Source organism: Acinonyx jubatus, chromosome D1 (genome assembly GCF_027475565.1).
Source record: "Acinonyx jubatus isolate Ajub_Pintada_27869175 chromosome D1, VMU_Ajub_asm_v1.0, whole genome shotgun sequence".
In the NCBI taxonomy this organism is placed as follows: domain Eukaryota; kingdom Metazoa; phylum Chordata; class Mammalia; order Carnivora; family Felidae; genus Acinonyx; species Acinonyx jubatus.
The window spans coordinates 52,327,891-52,346,430 of NC_069390.1; the positions used below are offsets into that span (position 1 = coordinate 52,327,891).

At 43.9% G+C, this 18,540-nt stretch overlaps 1 protein-coding gene across 2 annotated transcripts; it reads right to left on the bottom strand.

Annotated features, from left to right (window-relative positions):
• Positions 1–2,574: 2,574 nt before the first annotated feature.
• On the bottom strand, positions 2,575–17,499 carry TRIM6 (tripartite motif containing 6). Of its 2 annotated transcripts, none has more exons than XM_053203599.1 (8): positions 17,347–17,499; positions 9,581–10,069; positions 9,006–9,101; positions 8,100–8,330; positions 5,562–5,584; positions 4,136–4,233; positions 3,823–3,849; positions 2,575–3,600 (listed from the first exon to the last, which is right to left on the bottom strand). In XM_053203599.1, exons 2-8 carry the CDS (start codon positions 10,001–10,003, stop codon positions 3,038–3,040), a joined length of 1,461 nt encoding a protein of 486 aa, XP_053059574.1. In that variant the 5' UTR covers positions 10,004–10,069; positions 17,347–17,499; the 3' UTR covers positions 2,575–3,037. The 2 variants fall into 2 exon arrangements, with proteins under 2 accessions (XP_053059574.1, XP_026908443.1); XM_027052642.2 differs by having other exon boundaries at positions 4,136–4,236.
• Positions 17,500–18,540: the final 1,041 nt, after the last annotated feature.

The window sequence follows — 18,540 nt, forward strand, 5'->3', positions numbered from 1 at the left end:
ATCCTGATAACACTCTCTACCAGTTCTATTTCTCTTATTCTATCTCCTTTAACTTTGATCGTAGCTTGGCCTTTAATTTAAAAAGATGGTTGTTACTTAGCTTATGCCTATGCGTATGACAACATAACATCTCATCTCTTCCCCTTTTCTTTATGAGTTTCAGGCTACAAGATGGAATAAACATGGTTCCAGAAAAAAAGCTAAGATCCTGAGTCTTTTGTAATGAGGAAGAGGAATTGCCTTAGGTTCCAAGCACTCCTGACTGTCCCACCTAACAGACCACTAGGTCTCTGCAAAAATCTGCACTCTCCTTCCCTTGAAATTTGATTGTACATGATTGCATGTGGCTAGACATTTTTACATTTTTCCTTGCAGTTAGGTATGGCCAGATGGCTATTCTCAGCAACAGAAAGTGAGCAGAAATTACGAATCCCGTATATAATTGAAAAATTTAAGAAGCAAACTGCCTCTCCAAGCTTTTTTACCCTTCTGCTGGCTTGATGCTTATGACAATACTGTCCTTGGGGATGGCAGAGACTCAGGAGGAAGAAAGCTTGGTGCATGAAACTCACATGAAACAGTGCCACACAGCACTAATTACACTCGTGTTTGATTTTTATAAGAAATAAATGTCTTTAGTGTTTGATCCTAAGTTACGTGTTTGGATTTACTTTTCACAGCAGGTTTGTCCTGCTGTGCCCAAAATGTCAAGGCCAGTAGGCTTCTGCCCAGATTTCCCCAGGAGTCAGGCTGCAAACTCATTCCTCCAAATCTCAAATTGGACAACCTTCCCCAGACCTCACCAACACAATCCCAGCTAGTACTATGTGTTTCCTTATTGTCTACGGTCATTCATGGAACACTTCTGCTGGCAGAGGACAGCTGGGCTAACTCCTTTTCCCTGAAATTTATTTCCTGGGAAACTAAGTGAGAAGGGAGCAATTACTCAGGCCGATTCCCTTTTATCATTTCTCATCCGTGAACACCCACCAGCTCTGTGGACAACCATTTGCCGGCTCTATCTCCTTTCACATTTCTTCCAAGTGAAATGGAAATCAGGATGAAGAGTGTGCACGTGGCCTCTGGTCTCCCACAAATTTCATCTCTCAAGTAAAACCCTGCCCTACAGCAAGCCATTATTGAGCTCTGATTATATCCTGTACTTCATCTCCCCCCAGACACCAGAGCTGAGCCTGAGGATGAACTAGTTAGGATTTCCTCAAACCATGAAAGAACTACAAAAGTCCAGCAGACTGATGACTAAAGACAGGGACCAGACTAGGCAGTCATATTCTCTGGCCATGATCCCTTGCTATGATCTCCCACATTGTAAATATCTAGATATGTTGAGATCTTCTCTCTGCCATTACCTTCTTCTACAAAAATGCCTCAGAGGGGCAAGAGGTCTGTGTAGAGATGAACATATCTGCCTACACAAGGCCCCCATACGGATAGAAATTGCACTACAATAAGAGCTATTCAATAGAAAAGCTATGTGAGCCACATGTGTAACTTTAAATTTTCTAGCATTTACATCAAAAAAGTGGAATGAAACCAGTGTAGTTAATATATACTTATTTAATCCCATATATGCAAAATAGTATCATTGCAATCTACAATAGAAAAGTCGTAAGATACCTTACATTTTTTTAAAACTAAGTCATTGGGGCACATGAGTGGCTCAACCAGGTAAGCATCTGACTCGATTTCAGCTCAGGTCATGATCTCGCAGTTCATGAGATTGAGCCCCATGTGGGGCTCTGAGCTGAAAGCACAGAGCCTGCTTAGGATTCTCTTTCTGACTCTCACCTGCTCTCTGTCTCTCGAAATAAATAAATATAAAAAAAATAAACTAAGTCCTCAAAACCAGGTGTGCATTTTACATGTACAGCAGACTTCAATTCATAATAGTAATACTTGAAGTGCTCAACAGCCACTGGTAGCTCTTGGCTACCATATTGGACAGCTCTAGCTAACTTCTGTTTCCACTCTCACATCCACCTCATAATTTCTTTTACAGCTGGCTCAAAAGCATATAGCACCTCTGCCAAAGTCCTAGCAGCTCATTCACAAAGCTGTTCACATTTGAGCATAAAGAAAGGGGGTAAAGCTGGAAAAAATCATTCTCTTCCTTAAAATTCTTTATATTATTTTCTTTGTATGTTTCCTCCCATTCTGGGAGAAAAACCTGTTTTGGATTTATCACTTTCTTCTCTCCTTTTTCTATTCTATTTCTATTCAATTTTCTATTCAATTCAATGAATTTGGGAGATTTGTTTTAAATTTTCAAACACTATGCTAACAATTTTAAATCCATGAAGGTTGTAGTAAAAACTGAAATTAAAATTTCTTTCTTTGAATTTAAAGCCATCAGAATTAACATTCTAATGGTTTTTAGCACTCAATCCTATATATACTTACACAAAAATACAATACTTTGTTCATTTGTTGCATTTTATAAAACCTGACAATGATGTTATATGAATGTAACATCACAGGTCAATTTCTTTCATAAACAGAGATGGGAATGAAACCTAAACAATGTATTAGCAAAAATAAATCCAGTATCGCATGTGAAGAATAATAGTGATTTATTTCAGGACTTTGTGTTGCATTTAAAAATGGAAACAAATCAATGTACTCCAATAACAGAATAAAAATGACACAAGAAATCTCCATATTATAGACAGTATCTGTTGAAATTCAATTTTCCATTCAATATTAAAAAAATATAGAAAATAGAACAGAACTTCCTAAAAATTTGATCCCATGAATCAACAACAACAAAAAGAACTCCATCAAATATCATGCTTAATGGTAACATGTTGAAAGCTACCCCCCATTCATCCAAAGGTCTGTAATTAACTAGTCAGGGATGTTCACTATCACCTCTGGGTATATTCTAGCATTGAGTACGTGTTCAAAGTGAAAGGCACAAGAGTGCAGGAATACAGAAGTTCAGAAAAGAGAGACTGAGGTACAGATGGACCTCAGACTAGAGGGTACTGCTCAGGTGTGAGTGGAGATGGCAGAATGTTCAAGAGCTTGGGCGACGCAGGGTCATCGGGACCACACAGTTGCAGGGATTAAAATATGGAGAAAGGGTGCTAGGAAAGTAATATTTAGAGAAGGTGTAGATGGGAAAGCCATGGTTTGTGACATTATAAAAGGAGACAGTGCCAGCCTCATAGTCTAAGAAAATCCCAACCCGGCGAGGGGGCACCATCATAGAGAGGAGCAGGGAAGTGGAAGATTCCTCATAGGCTCTATATTCATGTTTATGATGTAGCCCAATCACCCAGTATCCACTTTGAGGTTGATATCTGGAGTAAACATTTCGATTATTCGTAAACTGGTTGAAACAGTACGTGGGTTCCGCTGAATTACTGCACACCCCCAGGATCCAGTCAGTCTTCTTGGCCACATCTACCTCCCAGTAGTGTTTCCCAGAGGAGAAATGTTGGGAGCCCAGGATACCACAGTCATAATGCTCTTCCAGGTAAGACCCAGGCAGCGTGGCACCCACAAATCTCACTTGTCTCCGGTTTTTAGACATGACAAGATTTAAGTTAGCCGTGTGTGGATTCAGAGTCACGTCCACTGTGGGAAAAGATACAACATCAGCAGGGGAGGATAGGTACGCGGGTCTTAAGGCACTGAGAAGAGGAAACACAGAAGTGGAGGAATTGGAACTACATGGGGGTATGGAGGTATGGTATTAACACTTCGTGCCTTAGAGTATGTGGGTATGTCAGAGTAGGGGGGGAGCATGTGAAAGAGAATAAGGACATGTTGCTCAAAGATGCCATGCTGGCTACTTACCCCAGTAGCTCTGGACATCCGTCAGTTCTGTAATGATAACCACAGTCAATCATGTTGCACAGAACTGACAGTCTCAGGTCTGCTGTCTCCCCATCATGGATTGAGGGGGGAGGCAGGGACTTCTGTAAGGATGCAAGTTGGCCATCTCATTCCTCCTTAAATATGAACTGTATGTTTTGCAGCATGCTATGTCCCTCCCTCTCTGACCTCTCTCTGCACCACTCTCCCCAAATATCAACTCTTCGCTCTATTCTATTTATTGCTTGGGCTACAATAATTCCACATCCAAAAGCTGTCCCTTGAATCTCCTCACCTCTAAACACTCGCAGCATCCTTTTCAGATCTGGGACTCGAAACATACTCTTCAGCTTGGTGGGCAGAGCTTCTGGCTTCTTTAGGGTCCAGAACTCACTTCTAGAGAGAAGAGACCTTATGAATCTCCTACACTGCTGCCCTTGGGTTCTTCCAACACCCATCTCCCTCATCTCCCAGGTCCCTGGGAGAACTTAAACATTCTTTCTTGAAGAAAATTAGCATAATTCAGCAAAGAGCCCTAGCACTGGAACCAAAGACTTGGACTAGAAACTAGCTTCTCAGCATCTGTGTAAACTATGATAAGATCTAACCCTTCAAAGCCTCATTTTGGTTGGTTTTGTTGTTTTTGTAAAATACAATCATTTTCCCTTCTCTCTCTACATCTTAAGATTATATAACATTAAATAAAATAGTGACTGGGAAATCCTTTGCTTCCTCTAAACAAGATACAAAATGCTTACAAGTGCCACCTTAGAGGGTCTACTACAAGGGGCTGTGTTGAAGGGAGACTGCCAGGAACCTGCTGCCAGGGCTCTGAGAGTATTGAGTAAAGGGCTTCTTCTGAAGACTGAGTTTAGGCCTTAGGGTCTCCCAGAGGCCTAGGGAGAAAGGCCTTCAAAAAGAGGCCTGTCTCTAGGAATATTACGCCAGTTGGAGAAAGGAGACATCTTCTCCAAACTGAGAGTGAAGACTTCAGAAAGGACAACAGTCTCCATATTTCATGTGTCTGTGAGGAGCGTAAGGGTACCAGGTGTGTGGATAACCTTAGCCGTCATCTTGATGGATGAAATTCTAGAGTATGTGATAGAGAAGAAAACAGTTTTTGTTCGAGGCCTAAAACAACTCTTCTCAAGATTTCACATCTATGTTTTTATTGGAATTGAGAAAAATGGAAGTCTGAGGAGAAATAGGTAGCAAGGCAGGACTGTTCTAAAGCTAAGGGAGAAAGGGAAATTGAAGGCAGATGCCCCAAGAACTGATTCTTGGACCTTGGGAAACACAGATGGGAAATTTCCCTCTGATAAAAGACATGGACAAAGAAAATCCCTGTGTAGATTGAGGTAGCTATAAACTACTGGAATCAGGGCTGGAAGCAGGTAGAGTTTTGTGGCAAAAATGTTCCATCATAGGATACTAGAAGAGTAAATGATACTGTAACCTTTTATTCTTAAGAACCACTGTCCCCAATTTGTGACATCCATCCCCACCCCATCACTCAAATTCTCCTACCATAGAAACCAGGTCATTCCCTTTAGTTCAGGGAACCCAAAAATCCTCATGATGAGCAACTCAGGACATCATAGTCCTAAATTTCCCGTCTTGTGATTTTTCTTCTTTCCTTTTCCACTGACCACAAGATAATTCTATGGGTATCGGAACCTTTGTCAATCCAAGGGAACCACCCTGTATTCTCCTACACATACCTTTTCATGACATCACTCACATCCTAGGAAGGAAAGAGAAATTGTTAAGGCAAGGAGTTATAGGTCTTATCCTCTAACACAGCCTCATCCATATTCCTTATCCATTCCCCACAACCCCATGATATCATGGAAATAAAGATGGACCCAATATGGCAGCCACAAAGTGGAGATAAGACCTCAAAGTAGACTGTCCCTGAGCCTCTATGTAGGAATGTTGGGAGATGATTCAACTCATCAATAGCACCTTTATTTTGACAATAGTGTGTGTGTGTGTGTGTGTGTGCGTGTGTGTGTGTGTGTGCGTGTATGTAATGTTATATATGCACATCACCTATTAGCACTAGAGAATTTCACATGATTAAGTCATAATTTCTGTCCTTGAGATGCTTACATTCTAGTTGCTAAGGATACAAGAGTCTTAACTATGGTTATTTTTCAAACTTTGCCTCTTCTAGCCCTCTAAGCTATCCTTGCTGACTTCTTCCAGTTTTCTTGATTTTGACACACACGTGTGTTGATGATTCCCAAATTGGAACTTCTGCTCAGATCACTCTCATCTGCACCAGCAAATGAGCCACCGACACCACAAACTCAAAATGTTTAAAGGAAAACTTACTTTTTCTGCAACCATGAGGTCTCGTATTTTCCATCTTCCTCAGTGTTACCAGCATCCATTTAGTCACCACATTTAGACAAAGTATCATCCTAAAAACTACCTTACATTCACCCTGACATCCCATCTTAGGCCAAGCCAGTCCATTTCATGCTCGCAACTTCTTTTAGCCACCTGGTCTTCACTGTCATCACTGCCACCTCCTCCCTCACTTGAGCAGAAATGCCTCATAGCCTCCCACTTGGTCTCCCTAACTTCTGCCTCGTTACCACAATTACTGAAAAAAAGGCCAACGGTTTCATCTATTTTCTCTGTGTCGGGGCTATCTTTAAACTGGCCTGCATGTGGGAAGCAGTGGAGGTGGTGGATACGTGTCAACTTACACCAAATACCCAAGGTTGTGTGGGCCTTAAGGCATGGCTGTACTGAGGAACCCAAATGGCCAAATCAGGGTGCCACTTCATGGCTCTTTTTCTTTTGTTAGTGTTATTCTCAGGGGTCATATTTTGAAACTTGAAAGCTGTGGGCTTGCAGCAGCTATCAAATCTTACTGCGCAGCAATGCCCCATAGATACAGAAAAGAGAAGAGGAATGTGTTTGTGCTGGACAAGCTCTAGAAAAACTGACTGTGAGACAGCACTCAAGTTAAGACGCCCCCTGGGCAAGTCATGCTAATGGGTGTGAGAGTATACACAGGTGCCTGGGAGAGCGACATACACTGATGATCCCTTTGCATGTACAGAGCAATTTTTACATTTTGAGGGGTCTGTGGAGAGGCAAGAATGGGAGCAGGGAGAAGCGTCAGGGTAACCCAATGTCAAAGACAAAGCAAAAGGGCAAGAAGAATAAAATGAAGATGGGAAATCAGGAGTGTGGAAGAATGTCATAGTGACATTCTAGTAATGACCCCAATAGTAGGGCGCAAGAACAGGGAATGATTATTCTACCACCAAAGGGAGAAGAGGAAAGCAAGTAGGCAAACAGAAAGTAAGGAACAGCCTGAAGGTTCCAGAAGGTTACAAAGTACATCCTGTCTCCACTTCATAGTCACCCTATTCACTCTATGCAGAAAATACCTGCTCAGATTTCAACTTCAATTCAAGCTCCCGCACGAAACCTCTCCAGATTTGACACCTGGCACCCTCCCAATACACACATACGCTCACGCACACACACCCCAGAGTCCAGTCTTCTCTGTGCCTTAAAAAGACGTGTTCGAACTTCTATCACAACACGTTAAATGATTCTGCCCTAAGAAGACAGTAAAGCAAATAAGGGTTGGTGATTACATACAGAACCTCTAAGTACTTGAGCTTTGTAGGCGTTTGCCGGGGACTAAGCTGGGTGAAAAGTACCTGACAAATCCCAAGTCAGCATCAGAGACAACAGGTGCCGAATGCCTACCTCTTCTCAACAGGAGAAGAGGCATTATGTGCCCCACAAGGGTATTTGGCAATATCTGGAGGATTTCTGGTTGTCAGAGCGGACAGGGGTGGGGGGTGGGGGGTGGAGCTACTGGCATCTAGTGGGTGGAGGCCAGCGATCCTGCTAAACATGTTACAATGCACAGAGCAGCCCCTCCCAGCAAAGAATTCCCAGCTCAAAATATCAATAGTGCCGAGATTCAGAAGTGCTGCTGTAGAACATCAATGGATATAACAGAGCTTCTCCACTGTATCAAATAAAGTTTTGGACCTCAGTTTATACATAATAAGTAAAAATGAGACATTCCCCTAGCATTTGTACTTTAATTATTCCATTCTTTATCCATGACCTCTACACAGTTTAACAGGTAAAAGGCCCAAGTGGGCCAAACGAATTGTTTTCTTGCCCCCACCAGGTCATCAGTCCCGTGTAAGAAGGGAAGGAGAGTTAGTCTCCCTTTGCCTGGACCGTCAGACCAGGGGCTCCTTCACAAGTCTCACCTGCAGCAGCTCCATTGCCGACCCCTGACACCGAAGCTCCAGGTCTGAGATGAGCTCCCTCAGTGACTGGCTCTGCTGGTCCAGCTCATCCTCAGCCTCTTCTAAAATACTCAGCCCCTTCCTCTCTTCCTCCTCCAGCTTTTTCAACTGTCGCTGCTCTTCTTTGTCCAGGATGCTTCTCAACTTATTAAACTGTGTCTGGATCCTGTGTCTCTCAGGTTCCATCTGATTCTTTAGGAACATGCAAGAGGAAGAGGCTGCTAGTCTGTTGAGCTGAGGGTCTCCTCTCTGGAGCGGGGATGGTGGGGGGGGGGGTCAGGCTCTTGGGGCCAGGTCTCACCAGGAGAGGGTAAATGGGGGAGGAAGTCCTGCAGAACCTGTTCTTCCCTTCTGTTCTCTTTTCAGCTCTTCCCAGACCATGAGCCCCAGGCTACCTTATCTAGCCCTCCTAGATATAGACTATGGCTCCTGGGTGAGGTCTAGATTCCAAGCTGCCTCCATGGCCTCCCATGCATCTGCATTGGCCTCTCCTTCCAATTCGGAGTACCAAGGTGGGAATGATCGGCCTGTGTGAGACCTGTCTTTCCAGCAGCTTTCAGAGCTTGAAACCATAGAACAAGGTCTGGAATCAGGAATTGGGGGCCACCAATGGCCTTTCCTCTCCTATGTAACTATCTTCAAAAACCTGAATTCCTTTTTGATGTATTCATTCTCTGACTCCTCCTTCCCCAACTCCACAGCAAGAACAATACCCTTTGTTTGTAAGGGTCGCAGTGAGGATGGGGCAAAGGGAAGCTCTTCCAGTCAAATGAGGGAACAGACAGGACCAGGGCTCCTTTGCCCTCGGTTCCCATGCCCTGCCCTGATTCCTGTCCCAGGACACCTTCAGGAAGAAATCTCTCTTACCTTCCAGGATGTCCTCTTCCTTATGATAACAGCTTTTAGTCTCTCGGCTTCCTGCTGCTCTTGCTTCAGCTTCCTCAGAGACTCCTGGAACTTCTCCTTAAAGAAACATCAGGTCAAGCAGGGTCAAGCACTAGCTTGTCTCCATGCCCAGAACAGAGTAAATGGGGAAGAGATTATGCTGACCTCAGAAGCCTATCCTGCTGGGGCTGAAGAACTGAGAAGGCCTAAGGATCTTTTATGTAGAGTGGATGCAGGCTGATTGTCTCTCCTCCCAGGGAAAAAAAACCTGCCCATGAAGGACTTTCCTCTCATTGCCGCCATATTCCTCACACTTGATCTACCAGGGCCCCTAGCTGCGCCCTCCTCCCCTCCCCCCACATCATCCTCTGTTCATGCAGAGCAAGTCTCGAGCAAGAAAGAGATAAAGTTACCCTTGGGCAGTGAGGGCCTTTTCTAGGTTCATCCTCTAGGTAAACAGGAAAACTACAAACAAATTAGGTTGCAGCATGAAGAAAAGTTACAATCTCCTGCCAAGGCCCCCTGCTCCTCCTGCCTTCTGCCATGTGGGCTCCCACCTGGTACTCATGGGCAACCTCCTCCATGAGGACTGTGTGGTGACCACGGTGCTCCTGAGACCGCTCACAAAGCCAGCAGATGAGCTTCCCATCTTCCTTGCAGAAGAGCTGGAGTTTCTCTCCATGGTGTGCACACAGACTCGCCTTCAGCTGCATCCCGGGGCCCAACACCACCTCTCTGAGTCTCTCTGCGATGTTGGCCAGGTGCCGATTCGGCCGCAGGTCCCCGGGCTGGTAGCCGGTCTGGCACACAGGACAGCTGCTTTCCCCTTCTTGGCCTATCACCCATTCTGTGCTGTTCCCTGTGATGCAGGCCTGGCAGAAGCTGTGGCCACAGTCTATGCTCAGGGGTTCTGTCAGGAGCTCCAGGCAGATGGGGCAGGTCACCTCCTCTTGTATGTCCACCAGGACTGCTGAGGTCATTGTAGCTATTCTCCTGGCTCCTGCCCGCCTAGCTGAGATTTCTAAGACACCTCCTGCTCACAGATCCTGAGTAGATGGGCAAACAAAAAAGGGTCAGAGTAAGAAATGAGGGTGAATACTGGGTGGCCCAGTCAGTCAAGTGTCCAACTTGGGCTCAGGTCACGATCTCACAGTTCATGAATTCGAGCCCCAAGTTGGGCTCTGTGCTGACAGCTCGGAGCCTGGAGTCTGCTTCGGATTCTGTATCTCCCTCTCTCTCTGCTCCTTACCCACTCATGCTCTGTCTCGCTCTCAAGTAGAAATAAACTTACAAAAAAAGAAAGAAAGAAAGAAAGAGAAAGAAAGAAAGAAAGAAAGAAAGAAAGAAAGAAAGAAAGAAAGAAAGAAAGAAAGGTGATTAAAAGGATGTTGGGTATTCTGAACAAAGAGATCAGATACCTGGGGCAACAAGGGCTTCTTATCCTGGCTTCAGACATGTTATTTACCCCAACTCATACTAGACGTCAATTTGTGCTCTCAGTAGAGCAAGAATTATAATTTCTCTTTACTCCTACTGGATGGAGGGACCAACTGTGGCCCATGAGAAGTGGCCTTGTGTGAGCCACCATCTGTTTGTTCTCATCCACCAAAACACACCCTCGGTACTAAAAGCACCAAACAGGGGCTCCTGAGTGGCTCAGTTGGTTAAAAGCACCAAAACACGCGGCTGCTTCAGGATGTGTGCACTTGCTGTTACTGCTTCAAGAAAGACCGTTCACCCTGATATCCGCCTGACACAGGGACTTCATTCCACACTCTGCTTTCATGCTCTCTTATCAGAAAAGTTGGCTCTGTCTAACCTAACTGAAGCATGGCCACTCTTATAAAAATCACTCTTCATATACTAACCTGCTTCATTGTTCTTTTTATCACCACTTAAATGTACATCTTTAATTGCCTGAATCCTCCCACTAGAATATAAGTGCTAGAGATCGGAGACTGTTTTTGTTCATTACTGTAGCTCAGAAATAGCAGTGCCTACACATAGATCCTCAACTTTATTTTTACATTTTAATTCCAGTATAGTTAACATACAGTGATATATTGGTTTCAAGTGTAAGGTCCTCAACTTTTGATGAATAAAAATCCAGAACCTCCTTTTTTCATGAGCTTTCTTGTGAGATTCATTTATTGCGAAGACACTTCCACCTTCTTACAGCTCTGTTCCATACAGAGCCCTTTCATCCCTCATGGTCACCTTCCCAGAAAAAACAAAAACACCAGCAATGACCACAACAACATGAGGTAATATTTTTATAAAACTTTTATACCTAGTTGTGGTTTAGAAATCACATTCCCCTGATTTCTTTAACCCTCATAGAAAAAACCCTGAATAAATAAGTATTTTTGGCTCTTTAATAAAACAATAGAGACAGACATTAAGTGACATAATAAAATCAAACAGCTTCTAAGTCATAGAGTTGGCAGAACTTAACATGTCCATAATCCTAGTTCAAGGCTCTGTCCTCAAAGTCAGAACTTTAAACAGATGTTCAGTGGTGAAGGTGGTAAAAATCAGACACAGACCCGGGGCTTTAGGGATGTGGAAATGAGAAAGGTCCTGCTTGATGAAGAAATTTCACCAGGGCCTGTGATAAATTTTGACAGGAGCCTGAAGGGATGCATGTGTTGAGAGAGGAGAGGGGAAAGGTGGGGCTGTTGAGACCACATGCCCTTCTAGTGTAGGACTAGTCCCCAGAGAAAGACCTAAGGAAGATGTATGAAGGGACAAAGAGGTCTTACAGCATTTCAGGCAAGTACTGAATCACTAATGGGATAGAAATGTGTAAAAGTGGGAGGAAGGCGGGAATGAAGTCCTGATACATGCTGCAGAGTGAATGCCCTTGACAACATCAGGCCAGGTGAACGAAGCCACACACAAAAGATCACATATTATAGAATCCCATTTACACAAAAGGTCCAGAGTAGGTGAATCTTAGGCAGGGAAAATAGATTAGTTGATGAGGGAGAAAGAATGGGGAGTTACTGCTCAGAGGTTTAGGGTTTCTTTACGAGGTGATGAAAATTCTGGAATTAGATAGTGGTGCTTATTGAATACATTTGTTACTATACCAAAAAATATACCTTAAAAGGGTGAAATTCATGATATGAGAATTGTATCTTAATAAACAAAGTGCATGAGAGGAAGAAAGAAGAGGAGGGGGCTTACCCATGACCTCCAGTGCAGAGTTCTCCCCGACTCTCAGCTTGTATAAAAGGCATGTGATGGGAGAGTACTGGAGAGTCAAGCATGGTTCTATAGCTGCTGTGGGGAGATAATGATGAATGAAACAAATACTCCCCAAGGGCATATACTATTTAGACTCCCGGCAGGAAACAAATCTACTCTCGAAGACACAAAGATAGATAACCGTGATTAATGCAGACAAGTGTATATGAAATGTGTATGAAGGAAATAATCATCAATACCATTTTCTGATCACTTCTATGTGCTAGGCAATGGCTGAACTCTTTACAGATATTATATAAGCAATCCCCACAATAATTCTATCAGGGAAGTTTAATAACATCTATTTTCTGAATGTGAAAAGTGAATTTCTTAAAAAGGTGTTTAACTACCAAAAGTCTCAGAGTGAGTAAGTGACAAAATAAAGATAACAATCCAGTTTTATGCAGTTTCAAATCTCAGGTTGTTAATCAGAGACCCGTCTGGTCCTTAAAGGGAGAGAATGTTTTCTTCATGCTACCCACATCACCTGCAAGGGCACTCCGGTCATGAAGTGGCTCAGCTTGCTTCTGTCCATATCCTGACCAGCGCTGGTCTCACTTTTTGGCCACACTGGTTCAGGATAGAATCCCAGTTCTTCCTAGCATTTAAAAGCATCCAACAGGGGCACCTGGGTGGCTCAGTCGGTTAAGCGTCTGACTTCAGGTCATGATCTCAAGGTGCATGGGTTTGAGCCCTGCACTGGGCTCTGGGCTGACAGCTCAGAGCCTGGAACCTGCTTCCGATTCTGTGTCTCCCTCCCTCTCTGCCCCTCCCCCCTCATGCTCTGTGTCTGTCTCAAAAATCAACAAACGTTAAAAAATAAATTAAAAAAAAAAGCATCCAACAGCTCTTTCTAAATTACCTACAGGCTCCTTCCCCAGCCCAACTCTGCTTCATTCCTGGCATTACATCTTGCAGACTCAGGCTGCCTCCTTTTCCCTGGCAGTATAGGGCAGAAAAGAAGGCATTGGTACTAGAGTAACATGGACCCAGGTCTAAATCCTGAATTTATCAGTGTCTAGTTTTAGAACACTGGAATAATTCCTGATCTGAGATGTGGCTTCAACTTTCGTGCACTGCTGAAATCATTCCTCCCTTAGGAGTACAGTTGTGATAATTGTCTGAGCCAATGCAAAAACTAGTTATGGTTACACCTAAGCTGGCACTGCTCTCTGATCTTCTGGTGCTCTTACCTCTCACCACAAGGAAAAGGGCCTCTGGATATTTTTACTGGGGACAGAGCAAAGTCTGGTAGATAGATAGCCCTAAATAAGTATCTGTTACAAGAATTCATGAGGCACTTTCTTACCACTTTTCGTATCTTCTTACTTCTTTTGGACCTACGATGAAAATCCACTATTTCCATTCATAACAAGATTTAATGAGATGGCATTTAAGGACAACATGAGAAAGCTCAGCCTGAGCCAGTTGCCTCTGTGTGCCTGGGGTAAGGGTCAGTTAAAAAAGCTAGAAGCTTCTCTAACTAGACAACTAGAAATGCTAGAATTTACTCTAATTTTATTTCTTGTCTGTGCTGAATTAAGACAGATGTCCTTCTCATTGAAAAACACTATTTTATTCTCATTATTAGAAGTTTTCAGCTGTTAAATTATATTACTATTGTCTTAAATCACAAAGAGAATTTTTTAAAGACATCTTTCTTGTGCATGTATGTATGTATGTATGTATGTATAGAGTGAGCGTGTGTGTTCTGGCATTTAATCACTTTCCTTGGAAGCCATTTGTCTGCTTGCCTAGCTGGAGCCTTGTCTGGGACATGAAAGAGCCAGCTCACAAATGCACTGCCTCGCTGAAAGCACACTAGCCCTGGGCTCCCAAATGTGACCTTCATGTACAGGATAGGCCATGGGGCATTTCTGCCTCCTGAAAGCAATGTAATGCAATAATAGCCAAGTCCTGGAAATAATACATAAAACCATTAACTGGTAAATGAACACATTTTGGTATATCCATACAATGGCATATTACCAAACAATAAAATGGAATGGATACTTAACCACAAGATATACTTCAAAAGCATTATATAAAGGGAAAGAAGCCAGATACCAAAGGTAAGTTTCTATATGATTCCATTTATATGAAATCTTAGAAAAAACAAAACTACAGTATACGAGTTGAAAACTGACTAGTGGATGCCAATGTCCAGGGGTGTAAGAAGGGGATTACTTGCAACAGGACACAAAAACTTTTGGGGGTGATGGAAATGCCCTTTATATAGGATTATGTTGGTGATTACCAATTGTCTACATATCAAAGCTCATAGAATTGTGTGCTTAAAGTTAACTTGATAGATGTAAATTAGAACTCATTAGAGTTGACAAAAACAGAAAGAAGAAATGTATTGAGAAAAATTGAAGGCGTGGCTTTCTATCTTCTAAGCATGAATTAGAACTGAGCTGTCAAATATGGTAGCCACTTGAAGTGTGGCTAGTCAAAAATGAGATCTTTTAAATATAAAATACACACCAGATTTCAAAGATTTTGTTAGAAAAAATAATCTAAAATGCAACATTAACTTTTTATATTGATTACTCATCCTAAAAATTGACACATTGAGTTAAATAAAATATATTAAAAAATCCGTTTCACCTGTTTCTTTTTAATGAGGCCACAAGAAAATTTAAAATTATACATGTGGTCCCATATTTCTATAGTTCTTGTTCACCTAATGCAGTACTATAGATATTCAAGACAAAGATTTTTGAGCAGAAAAGATGATGTAAGAGTTGATGTCGCTTCTCAACGTGTATAAAGTTGAGGCTGCAGAAAAGAAGAAATTGTGAAGGAGGGGAGCACAGAGCTAGCATGTTTGAGTAACCCTCGCCCACATCCCTGCAGGCCTTTGACCACCCGCAGCAGCGGAGCGCAGCCCAGAGAGGACATAACAGGTCAATTCAGCCTCCCTTGGAGGCCGGTCTCAAGAGCAGTGTGGCCGGGCTGAGATGACAGCCCGGCCGTGTGAGTGCAGATCCCAGAGCCTGAGGTGCCTGAGTTCAGTGGGTCAAATTTGCAAATGAAAGAGGCCAAATTCATGACCAGGCGGAACTATTAAATCAGAAGCAGATGCCTGAAAAAGAAGGTCAGGTGGTCGGCTAACTATCAGCATTGGCATCCAATGGAACTCTTTATGCAGAATCTCAGCCTCACCCTGGCCAATTCAGTTTCTGCAATTCAATAAAGATCCCCAGGTGATGCCTATACACAGGCAGGCAGGCTTCAGAAGCACTGTTTTAGATACGGGCGCTTCCTCCACAGGCAGATGCAACACAGGGGGCAAAGTAGCTAGAAAAGGGTGGGGAGAGGAAGATTCAGAGAATGGCTGATATTTAGATCTGAAACATCGGAAAGAATGGAAGCTCACAATTCAGTATCAAAATGGCTGCAGAAAAAAAAAGCCAGTGACTGGGCAGGGAATACTAAAGGTTAGCGCAGACTGGGGGCTCACAATAAATTAGAAATAAGATGGCCAGGACTGCCCAACCCCCCACTCCAGCTGGTAGGTCTACTGAAAATGCAGCAAAAATCCAATCGGGTGGAAACTGCTTTCATAAGTGAGTTTAGTTTCTCATGCTTAGGGAATAACGGTATATTTTTTTTTAACCTTTGTGTAGGGTTATTCTACTTTAACCTATTATCTGGAATGGATTATCTAACAGGTGGCACTTGATAAATATTTGAATTGGAATATTATCTGCTTCCCTTTTTTTTTTAAATTTACATCGAAAGAATCTCTATCCCATGCGTTTCAGAAACTTGTAATAACTCTGCAAATTCTTAAAATACTGTCCTGCACAGGTTTTCTTCTTCTCCCTGAGTTTTAGATAATCCATTAACTGAGGGTTTTTTCTAAAGAATAGTTCATAAAATCCTTATTTTCCCCTTGCATTTGTGAATCCCACTTGAAATCCCAACTTTTAAAAACTCTTAAATTTTTAACTTTAGATGTTAGCCATATTCTTCTTTATTATTGCATTTTAACATATTGTGTTCCCCACTCCATTTATTCTTGCAAAAATCGTTTTAATTGTGGATTTTAAAATCTCAGCATTGAGTTTGTCAAGAATAATGACTTGATAATTTACTATTTGTAGTCGCCTATGTGTTTAAACCCTCAATACTCACCCAAACTGTAGGGTACAAATATTTCTCTGTCCATTTTATAGATGGATGAAACCTAAACTCAAAAAGGTCAGGGTCGGAGGCAGAATTTGGACACAGGGGGTCCTCAAGCACACATTTCTGCCTCGATTAACTAATCAACGTTGTCACTAATTTGAATTCACTAAGTTGGGGTGAGGATGAAAAGAAAAAACGATCAAGTCATCTAGATCATGAGCTCGGAAAAGGAAGGGACTTCATGTCTTATACTGACCCGTCACCTCGGCCAGAAGTGACAGTAAGTGGCGCGTCACAGAAAGGCAGACATCTCCCGGTGGCCAGCATGTCGAGAGAATGAGAAGCCGGAGAGGAACTGGCTGTGAGCAGCCCCGGGTGGTCAAGACTCTCCAAGTAGTTTTAAGTAGATTGTGAGGGCCAGAGGGTGCGGGGCCTGCTCGGTTCCTCGACAGTCAGGGCTCCAGGGCCAGCCCCGCCTCCGAACGGACCCGCAGGTCTGGCGAGGGCGGAAGGCTCACCCCCCCCAAACCCCTGGCGAGAGGTCAAGGCCTCCCGGGTGGAGGATGAGCGGTGTCACTTCCTGGGGCAGAGCGGCCGAGACGGGGGAGGGGGTGCTGACCTCAGAATCCACGCCGTCCCACGGTTTGCGCCCATTCCCGAACCCAAAACTTCCAGGGCTGCACCCCCCTTCCCCCGCATCCTTCCGCCCCCTAATACCACCCTTTACACAGACTACTCCCGGCTCCCAAGCCAGGCAAGGGTCGCCGGGCCTTCCGCGCTCCCTTGCCAAACTCGAGTCAACTCGAAACCGCAGAGGTCTCCGTCGCTCTGGTCCACCAGCGAAGTCCCCCCCGCACCCCAGCCTGCAGGGCGGGCGGGGCTCCCAGCGCCAGCGGGGACAGTGGTGGCTGGCCAGAAAGCGGACTTGCTCACTAACCTGGACTCTGGGTCTGGATCGGAGCCGAGGACTCGCAGGAGCGGCAGCCTCCACCCACCGCTGCCCAGAGACTCCGAGCCCAGAGGCGGGGCGAGGCGAGGGCCAGAGGTTGCTGATAGGGCCGGCGCGTCCCGCGGCGCGGGGCCCGCACTCCAGGGGTGTGGTGGCCGGGGCCCCAGCTGCCAGAGGGGGCGCTGTTCCGCTCACCTGGGAGCCGCGAGTCTGGGGCCTGGGAGAACACCTGAGCGCCCGAGAGGGCACTTGTGCATCGTCTTCACTTTACCGGAGTCTTCCGATCTCACGTCAGTGTTGAGTAACACTGATAATACACCCGTACGCTCTATTAATTAAATTGTCTGAATAAAAGAATCCAAACGTATACGTGTAGGTAAAGATAACCGCCTCGCACCATAATGGTATGCTTTGCAAAGACATCATTAAAAGGTATTAACTTAAAAACTGTATCTGCAATTTTAACCTATGTGACCTATGTACACTATGAGAGACGATAGATACGTGTATTTAGGTCCTTGTGCATACATGCAAAGCTTACGAGAGCTGTAGCTGTAAGGTTTCAATGGCACAGCAACTCTTAAGAAGAAAAGGAAGGGCAAACGTTTTGCCTCAAGAGAACTGAGGAGAGGAGCCTGACTCGGTCTGGGAAAGAGGGTTTGGGTAATGGGAGCCTGCAAGGAGGAGGGTGTCCAGATCGAAGTCAGGACAGGGGGTTGGGCAACATAGCTTTTTTTCACTTGGCATACTACTTCTAAATGTTCATTCATGTTGTGCCATGTATGAGTACCTTATTCCTTTGAGGGCTGAATAGTATTCCATGGCATGGATTTTCCACATTTTGTTTATCCATTCATCAGTGTTTAATTTTTTTCTTAAATGTCCATTTATTTTTTGAGAGAGAGACAGAGAGACACAGAGGGTGAGTGGGGGAAGGGCAGAGAGAGAGAGGGAGACAGAATCCAAGCAGGCTTCAGACTCTGAGCTGTCAGCACAGAGCCCAACCCAGGCTCAAACTAAGGAGCAGTGAGATCATGACCTCAGCTGAAATCTAGAGTCAGATGCTGAACCAACTGAGCCTCCCAGGCACCCCAGTTCTTAGACATTTTAGACTGTTTCTATTATTTGGCTTTCATGAATAATGTGACTATGAATTTTCTTGTACAATTTTTTTTTTAACTT